Here is a 10,000-nt window from a genome sequence, read left to right as displayed (position 1 = left end):
GACGACTACCTCCCCCTTGATCCCGCCTTCCTGGGCCGCCTCTGGGTGCCTGATCTCTATATTGGTGAGTCTCGTGGTCTCTTGGCTGTTACTTAGTGCTTTCTTTCGTGCCCTTGTGTTGTCTGTCACTTGTGTTGCTCCCTGGCCGTGTTCCTGATTTTGTGTGTCTTGTAGCTACTTGTTTTTTTTTTTTTTTTTTCAATATAAACTTTTTTTTAAGCCTACATTTTTTTTTCTATCCTGTTCCTCTTCTTCTTGTTACCACTCGCCTCTTTTTTTTTTTTTTCCACTATGAACATCTTCCATTTGTAATCTCTACCTCTTCTTTCTTTATTCATTACTATTCTTTCCCTCTCCTCTTTAAGCACCCCTCCTCTTAAAATTTCTTTCTCTCCCTCCTTTATTAACTCCTATTCTTTCCTTTTCCATTTGCTACCCTCCTTTCTTTCCGCCATAAACATCTCTTTTTAAAATCTTTACCTTTCTTTCTTTAATGATTCTTGTTATTTCCCTCCTTATAAGTACGCACTTTCCTTTCTTTCTACTATAAACTTTTCTTTTTAAGTCTACACCTCTTATTTTTCCTCTCTAACTCCCATTCATCCTTTCCCCATTACCACTCGCCTTTCCTTTCATTAAAAACACCTTCCTTTTCGTCCCAGCATTTGCATAAGCTCCCCACGGTCCACTTTTTGCAGCCTGGTGGTGCTCCTCGCCCCTCAGTGACGCTGCATTTCTTCACGAGCCGTATTCCTGAAAGTTTCGTCGCCTTGTGTAGGATCTAGAGGAAGTCATCTGAGTTTTCGCGATTCTAGTGATGGTTTAACGAGATTCCACGTCATAAATGGTAAAAGATCACTTATAGAAAAGACGATTGATAGTTTATATGATGTTTGAAAATATTTGTGATAAGAGGAGAAAGGGTTTAGGAATTATGGCATACTCGTATCTTACATGTAACGAACTTCACTGGGTGTTACTTGCGTTTTCGTGTCTTTTCATGGTTATGGTGACAGTCTGAAAGTAGTCCTAGTGGAAGAACAAAGCAATTAAGAAAACTAGCCTATGTTATTTGGGTTTTCACGTTTTTTTTTCGCTTTTTTTTTTTTTTCGTTATTCTACTAGTAGTTTAAGACTCCTGCATCATTAGTAAGAAAACCACTCATGAGAACACGCCTAATCATGTTTATGGCCTTGGAAAATAATCCTGGTGCGAGAATAAAGCGTTTAAAAATGTGACCTTAATTCCCGCTGGTATTTCGATCCCTTTGTTCCTCCCCGGGCGTGAAGTAAGGCCTACTGAAGCTGCTCTCGTCCACCTTCTCGCGTCTACTCATCTTCAGGGGAGCAGCGGATTTACCCTCCACAATGTCGTCTCAAAATCATAATCTTATCTCACTCACCATTACAGTACTAACCTGAGAAGCCGTAGCAGTCAGTGAGTTTAAAACATGGACCTTTGAATGAAACCCACGAGACACGAGAACGAAGCAGCTGTCACACACGTAGTAAATTTACTTAAGACCATTTTTTTTAAACATTTTTGCGCCGCACCTCACTACATTCAAAAGGCTCTAGTTGAAGTTACACGGGTTTTTAAGGGTGTTTTTACGGTTATAGTGATAGATTAACATGACCTTTTCATTACTGATAGGAGAAATACTCTTGAGAACCTGTCATCATCTCTGTGGCCTTTGAAAATAGTCGTGGTGAGAAAGCAAGGCGTTTCAGAATAAGGGACCAATAAATGTCTTGACAGAAAGCCTTGTCATCACCAATATTTGCAGCGTCGTCCAGGTGCCACGCTGTGTTTTTGTTGGCTGTTCTCCTTCAAGTGGTCGATACTGTCCTGTGGCTTCCTCTGTTTTTATTTACGTCCCTGTTTCAACATGTAGAGATAAGAACTAAAGCCGCCCCGAGGAGATGTGATGATTTAGCAGCGGTGAGCGTGCCGCCATTAGAACTGACAGGAAATTACTTTGTTGAGGTGAACTGCCGTTGCTACTGTTACTTCTGTTTCCACTACTACTACTACTACTACTACTACTACTACTACTACTACTACTACTACTACTACCACTGTATTTCCTCTATTGTTTTAATATTTTTTACATGTGAGGGAGGCTACCAAGAGCACAAAAAACAAGCGTAATAACAGTAATAATAATAATAATAATAATAATAATAATAATAATAATAATAATAATAATAATAACAATAATAAAAAGAAGAAGAAGAAGAAGAATTGTCATTATTATTATTATTAGGGTTATTCTTTTATTTATTTTTTTCACCATTATCATTGCTTTAATTATAACAATAACATGAACAACAACAGCAACAACAACAACAACAACAACAACAACAACAACAACAACAACAACAACACTGCTGCTATATATCACTCCAGCGTCCAGCCACTTTCCTTCATAACCTTGGCGTCCTGTCATGCTCCTGCGTCGCACGTCACGGGTCAGCCAAAATTATCGTTCCGTGTTTGTCATTCATTAATAATATAAATGTTTGCCCTTCACCCTTTCCTCCCGTTTTCTTCCTCTATTCCTTCGTTTTCTTTGTAGCCTATTCTTCACTTTCTTCTTCTTCCTCTTCCTCTTCTTCTTCTTTTCAGTGTTCATTTGTCTTTCGTTTCCGTGTATTTTTTTCGTCTTTCTTCCTATCCACTTCTTTTCTTTCCCCACCCATTTTTCTTCCTCTTACTGTGCCATTTATCTTTTCCTTTACTTCCTCCTGCTCTCTGATATTATATTCCTTTCTTTCTTGTTTTCCTCTTTCGTACATTACCGTTTGAATTTTTCTTATTAAACTTTTCACTAATTTTCCTCCTCCCCTCTTCATCTTCCTCTTTGTCTTCTTTTTTTTTTTCACCTACACTACACCTCTTCCTTCTCCTCCTCTTCGTCATCGCCATCCTCTTCTTTTCCTTCTATTACTCATTTATCATCACCACCATCATCATCATCTTGTTCTTGTTTTTGTTCTTGTTCTTTTATTTTTCGTTTTCTTTTCCTTTACTTTTTTCTCCAATTTTTTTCCATTGTCCTCTTTCCTTTTCTCCTTTTTTGCCTCTTTTTTTTTTCCTTTTCTCCTCCTCCTCCTCCTCGTCCTCCTCCTCGCTCAGTCAGTCATCAGTTTAATTCACCAAACGTCATTTTTTTTACCGCAATAACTCTCAATGGTTGGTTTAAACAAGAGAATTCTGAACAATTGTTTCCGCACAAATGACGGTGGATTGGTGACCAGGTGGAGGAGGAGGGGGTGAGGGAGGGACTGGAGGAGGAGGAGGAGGAGGAGGAGGAGAAGGGAAGGGGAAAGGGAAGAGGAGTTGGAGAGAAGAACGTATTGAAGTTGGGGACCGAACGATGCAGAGAGTGATGAGGGTGGAAAACAGAAAACGAGAAAAGAAAAGAAAGATTGAAAGAAAAGACAGACCTGGGAAAAGGGAAGGAAAGAGAGACAGTGGAAAAGGAAAAAAATAGCTTTTTAAAAGAGAGCTGAAGCGAAACAGTCAGGAGTAAACAATGTAATGCTGATAAATGAATGAATAAATAAATAAATAAAAGGTGTTTTTTTTTTTTTTTAAGTAGGAGGAACACTGGCCAAGGGCAACAAAAATTCAATAAAAAGAAGAATGCCCACTGAAATGCCAGTCTCATAAAAGGGTCAAAGGCAGTAGTCAAAAATTGATGGATAAGTGTCTTGAAACCTCCCTCTTGAAGGAATTCAAGTCATAGGAAGGTGGAAATACAGAAGCAGGCAGGGAGTTCCAGAGTTTTACCAGAGAAAGGGATGAATGATTGAGAATATTGGTTAACTCTTGCGTTAGAGAGGTGGACAGAATAGGGGTGAGAGAAAGAAGAAAGTCTTGTGCAGCGAGGCCGCGGGAAGAGGGGAGGCATGCAGTTAGCAAGATCAGAAGAGCAGTTAGCATGAAAATAGCGGTAGAGGACAGCTAGATATGCAACATTGCGGCGGTGAGAGAGAGGCTGAAGGCAGTCAGTTAGAGGAGAGGAGTTGATGAGAGGAAAAGCTTTTGATTCCACCTTGTCTAGAAGAGCAGTATGAGTAGAACTCCTTCAGACATATGAAGCATACTCCATACAGGACGGATAAGGCCCTTGTACAGAGTTAGCAGCTGGGGGAATGAGAAAAACTGGCGGAGACGTCTCATAACACCTAACTTCATAGAAGCTGTTTTAGCTAGAGATGAGATGTGAAGTTTCCAGTTCAGATTATAAGTAAAGGACAGACCGAGGATGTCCAGTGTAGAAGAGGGGCACAGTTGAGTGTCACTGAAGAAGAGGGGATAGTTGTCTGGAAGGTTGTGTCGAGTTGATAGATGGAGGAATTGAGTGTTTGAGGCATTGAACAATATCAAGTTTGCTCTGCCCCAATCAGAAATTTTAGAAAGATCAGAAGTCAAGCGTTCTGTGGCTTCCCTGTATGAAATGTTTACCTCCTGAAGGGTTGGACGTCTATGAAAGGACGTGGAAAAGTGCAGGGTGGTATCATCAGCGTAGGAGTGGATAGGACAAGAAGTTTGGTTTAGAAGATCATTAATGAATAATAAGAAGAGAGTGGGTGACAGGACAGAATCCTGAGGAACACCACTGTTAATAGATTTAGGAGAAGAACAGTGACCGTCTACCACAGCAACAATAGAGCAGTCAGAAAGGAAACTTGATATGAAGTTACAGAGAGAAGGATAGAAACCGTAGGAGGGTAGTTTGGAAATCAAAGCTTTGTGCCAGACTCTATCAAAAGCTTTTGATATGACCAAGGCAACAGCAAAAGTTTTACCAAAATCTCTAAAAGAGGATGACCAAGACTCAGTAAGGAAAGCCAGAAGATCACCAGTAGAGCGACCTTGACGGAACCCATACTGGCGATCTGATAGAAGGTTGTGAGGTTATAGATGTTTAAGAATCTTCCTGTTGAGGATATATTCAAAAACTTCAGATAGGCAGGAAATTAAAGCAATAGGACGGTAGTTTGAGGGATTAGAACGGTTACCCTTTTTAGGAACAGGTTGAATGTAGGCAAACTTCCAGCAAGAAGGAAAGGTAGATGTTGACAGACAGAGCTGAAAGAGTTTGACTAGGCAAGGTGCAAGCACGGAGGCACAGTTTCAGAGCACAATAGAAGGGACCCCATCAGGTCCATAAGGATTCCGAGGATTTTTCCAGCAAGGGCATGGAAAACATCATTGCGAAGAATTTTAATAGGTAGTATGAAGTAGTCAGAGGGTGGAGGAGAGGGAGGAACAAGCCCAGAATCGTCCAAGGTAGAGTTTTTAGCAAAGGTCTGAGCAAAGAGTTCAGCTTTAGAAATAGATGTGATAGCAGTGGTGCCATCTGGTTGAAATAAAGGAGGGAAAGAAGAAGAAGCAAAGTTATTGGAGATATTTTTTGGCTAGATGCCAGAAGTCACGAGGGGAATTAGATCTTGAAAGGTTTTGACACTTTCTGTTAATGAAGGAGTTTTTGGCTAGTTGGAGAACAGACTTGGCATGGTTCCGGGCAGAAATATAAGGTGCATGAGATTCTGGTGATGGAAGGCTTAAGTACCTTTTGTGGGCCACCTCTCTATCATGTATAGCACGAGAACAAGCTATGTTAAATCAAGATTTGGAAAGTTTAGGTCGAGAAAAAGAGTGAGGAATGTACGCCTCCATGCCAGACACTGTCACCTCTGTTATGCGCTCAGCAGACAAAGACGGGTCTCTGACACGGAAGCAGTAGTCATTCCAAGGAAAATCAGCAAAATACCTCCTCAGGTCCCCCCAACTAGCAGAGGCAAAACGCCAGAGGCACGTTTGCTTGGGGGGATCCTGAGGAAGGATTGGAGCGATAGGACAAGATACAGATATGAGATTGTGATCGGAGGAGCCCAACGGAGAAGAAAGGGTGACAGCATAAGCAGAAGGATTAGAGGTCAGGAAAAGATCAAGAATGTTGGGCGTATCTTCAAGACGGTCAGGAATACGAGTAGGATGTTGCACCAATTGCTCTAGGACGTGGCAGATAGCAAAGTTGAAGGCTAGTTCACCAGGATGCTCAGTGAAGGGAGAGGAAAGCCAAAGCAGGTGTTGAACATTGAAGTCTCCAAGAATGGAGATTTCTGCAAAAGGGAAGAGGGTCAGAATGTGCTCCACTTTCGAAGTTAAGTAGTCAAAGAATTTCTTATAGTCAGAGGAGTTAGGTGAGAGGTATACAGGACAGATAAATTTAGTTTGAGAGTGACTTTGTAGTCGTAGCCAGATGGTGTAAAACTCGTAAGATTCAAGAGCGTGGGCACGAGAGCAGATTAAGTCATTGCGCACATAAACGCAGCATCCAGCTTTGGATCGAAAATGAGGATAGAGAAAGTAAGAGGGAACAGAAAAGGGGCTACTGTCAGTTGCCTCAGACACCTGAGTTTCAATGAAGAAAAGAAGATGAGGTTTAGAAGAGGAGAGGTGGTGTTCTACAGATTGAAAATTAGATCTTAGACCGCGAATGTTGCAGAAGTTAATGAAGAAAAAGTTGAGGGGGGTGTGAAGACACTTAGGGTCGTCGACAGAAAGGCAGTCCGACCTGGGGACATTTATGGCGTAGGAGTCGCCATGATAATTTTGAAATTTTTGAGTGAAGGGTGTGTGTGTTATTAGGTGCTTGTAATTTTGTGTGGAGGAAGAGAGTTGTCTTTAGAGGGCAGGCTGTGACTGCCCCCTTGTGTTGTGAGACACAAAGGGAAATCTTCAGTGAGATCATAGCTGGGTTTAATGATAAGTTCACAGCACCCCCTGAACAGTGCTTTAGACATCACTGGGAGTAATTATCGTTTTGGCAGGTGTCTACTGCCTCCTCCTCCAAAGGAGGATAACCTCATAGAAAAGGAAAAGGAAATTGTCTTGTTAAAATTCATGCATAGCCTCGTGAAAAAAGGGAAAAAAAGAGAACACCGTGAAAAAGGAAAAAGAGTATAGTATTAAAGGGAAATTAGAGACAGCCTCGTTAAAAAGGCGGAAAAAGAAACAACCTTGAGGAAAAAAGGGAAGAGACAACATCGAGGAAAAAAGTGAAAAACAGATAGCATTTTAGAAAAACGGGAAAAACGCACAACTTTGAGTAAAAAAATGAAAAAAGAGACAGCCTGGAGGGAAAAAGGGAAAAAAGAGACAACCTGGAGGGAAAAAAGGGAAAGAGACAACCTGGAGGAAAAAAAGGGAAAAAGAGAGTCTGAAGGGAAAAAAGTGGGGAAAACAGACAGCCTTGAGAGAAAAAGGAGAGGCTAAAGGCTGCATCATAAAAAAAAAAAAAATGAAGTAGAGAAGAACCTCATGAAAGAAAGGCAAAGGAAAAAAAGGAAACACGAAAAGAAGAAAAGGAAAAGTGATAAAAAGAGAGAGAGAGAGAGAGAGAGAGAGAGAGAGAGAGAGAGAGAGAGAGAGAGAGAGAGAGAGAGAGAGAGAGAGAGAGAGAGAGATTACCACTCACCTTATTCATACATTACTTTACATTCCTCTTTATTCATTTTCATTCTTCTTTACTCCTTTTATTCATCCCTGTCCTCCCCGTTCCAGCACACAGCGAGGGGGGCGTGACTCCCTCCCTCCTGACGCAGATCGCCTCTGTCTGGATTTACGGAAATGCTACCGTGGATTACTCCGGCAAGTGAGTGAGAGAGAGAGAGAGAGAGAGAGAGAGAGAGAGAGAGAGAGAGAGAGAGAGAGAGAGAGAGAGAGAGAGAGAGAGATGGATATTACTTCGTTATCATTCAGTTGAAGTTTCAGCTTTGTAACTCTATTTGTTTATTAATAGCCAATAATCTATTTATCTACCTATTTGTCTGTCTGTCTGTGTGTTTGTCTGTCTGTTTTCCTTGTCTGTTTGCTTGTTGTTTATTCATCTACATATCTATTTATCTATCTATCTATCTATCTATCTATCTATCTATCTATCTATCTATCTATCCATCTATTTATCTAGCTACCTATCTCTACGAATCTATCTGTACCTTTCATTTCAGGACACACACACACACACACACACACACACACACACACACACACACACACACACACAGAGACACACACACACACTGACCTTGACCCGCGCCGCCTCTCAGTCCACGGCCCCCCTGACTTTCCTGACGGGTCACTCGATTACCTTCCTCTCCCTCCTCCTACTCCTCCTCCTCCTCCTCCTCCTCCTCCTCTTCCTCCTCCTCCTCCTCCTGTTGTTGTTGTTGTTGTTGTTGTTGTTGTTGTTGTTGTTGTTGTTGTCGTCTTTATCTTCCTCCTCCTTTTCCACTTCCACTCATTCCTCCTCCTCCTCCCCCTCCTCCTGTTGATGTTGTTGTTGTTGCTGTTGTTGTTGTTGTAGTTGTTATTGGCTTCTTCCTCATCATTTCCTTCCTCCTTCCCTCCTTCCTCCTCTTCCTCTTCCTCTTCCTCTTGCTCCTCCTCCTCCTCCTCCTCCTCCTCCTCCTCCTCCTCCTCTTCTGTGCTGCCCTGTCTCTCTTCCTTGTAGCTAGTTAAAAGTAGTTACCAAACAGCCTTACAAGGACCAAAAGATCTGTTGCTGTTTGGCTTTCCTTTGTATTCCTTTGTATTCCTCCTCCTCCTCCTCCTCCTCCACCTCCACCTTCACCTCCTCCTCCTTCTCCTCCTCCTCCTCCTCCTCCTCCACCTCCACCTTCACCTCCTCCTCCTTCTCCTCCTCCTCCTCCTCCTCTAGAAAGCACATTTGTTTTCTCTCACTGATTTCCTTACGTGAGATCAGTCTTGTAAGAGAGAGAGAGAGAGAGAGAGAGAGAGAGAGAGAGAGAGAGAGAGAGAGAGAGAGAGAGAGAGAGAGAGAGAGAGAGAGAATTACAGGATTTAGTGAGTTAAAGCGATTTACTTATTTTTCTTCCATAGTTTTCTTTCTTTCTCTTTTTTCCATCTTTTTTCCTCCTAATTCCAAATCAAATGCTCTCGTTTTCCTTTCCTTCTGCCGTTTTCTTTCCTTTTTCCCTTCCCCACCTGTTTCTTGTCCACTTTTCCCTCCCTCCTTACTTATTTCTCCTACGTCTTTCCTCTTTTTTCATTCTCTCTCTCTCTCTCTCTCTCTCTCTCTCTCTCTCTCTCTCTCTCTCTCTCTCTCTCTCTCTCTCTCTCTCTCTCTCTCTCTCTCTCTCTCTCAAGTGTTTTCTTTGCAGTATGTTCGTGCGTGTGTCTTGCTCAATGAATTACAACTGGTTCCCACGTGACCATCAAATTTGCCTTATTAACATGCAGAGTTGTGAGTATTATTATTAGTAGTAGTAATAGTAGTAGTAGTAGTAGTAGTAGTAGTAGTAGTAGTAGTAGTAGTAGTAGTAGTTTTATCTTATTATTCCATGTCATATTTATCTACTTTTGCTCATTCTCCCTCTCCCTCTTCTCTTCCTCATCCTCACCTCTCTTCTTTCTATCTTCTAATCTCATCTCTCCCTTAACCCTCTCTTTATCTCACACTGTCCTCTCTCTCTCTCTCTCTCTCTCTCTCTCTCTCTCTCTCTCTCTCTCTCTCTCTCTCTCTCTCTCTCTCTCTCTCTATCTCCTAATCATTCTATTCTTTTTTCCTCCTCTTCCTTCTCTTATTCTTTATCATCCATCACCTAAATTATCTCTTTCTCTCTCCCTTCTGCCTATCATCGTTTATTATGACGCCTATCCTGCCTCCCTTCTCCCCATCTTCTCCCTTCCCTTCTTCCCACAAATCATCTCCTTCACTCTCTTACCTTTTATTATCACATATAAATTATTCTCTCTCACTTCTGTTCTCTCCTTCATAACTCCCTTCTTCCCCCCTCTTCCCTCTCTTTCTTTTCTCTCCACCCCTCCTTCACTTCCTTAACCTTTATCATTTCTTCCTTACTTTTCCTCTCCTCTCCACAAAACATTATCCTATCTTCCTCTTCTACTCTAACCGTTTACCATCACACCTATACTCACTCCCCTCACCTCTCCCCCTCT

The 10,000-nt window shown here is 41.8% G+C and overlaps 1 protein-coding gene across 1 annotated transcript in view; it reads left to right on the top strand.

The window, feature by feature from the left end:
• The window catches only part of LOC135090089 (glycine receptor subunit alpha-2-like), a 40,303-nt gene that overhangs the window by 16,663 nt on the left and 13,640 nt on the right, over positions 1–10,000 (top strand). The window contains exons 3-5 of the mRNA XM_063986408.1: positions 1–64; positions 7,583–7,673; positions 9,202–9,284. The exon at positions 1–64 is cut by the window's left edge and continues 75 nt beyond it. Of these exons, the coding sequence (XP_063842478.1) occupies positions 9,203–9,284 (82 nt within the window). The 5' untranslated portion in view covers positions 1–64; positions 7,583–7,673; position 9,202. The remainder of the gene's footprint in view (positions 65–7,582; positions 7,674–9,201; positions 9,285–10,000) is intronic.

The sequence above is a fragment of the Scylla paramamosain genome, chromosome 34 (assembly GCF_035594125.1).
Source record: "Scylla paramamosain isolate STU-SP2022 chromosome 34, ASM3559412v1, whole genome shotgun sequence".
Lineage (NCBI taxonomy): Eukaryota > Metazoa > Arthropoda > Malacostraca > Decapoda > Portunidae > Scylla > Scylla paramamosain.
The sequence above is the reverse complement of the archived record's forward strand: the minus strand, read 5'-3'. Positions and strand labels throughout refer to the sequence as shown.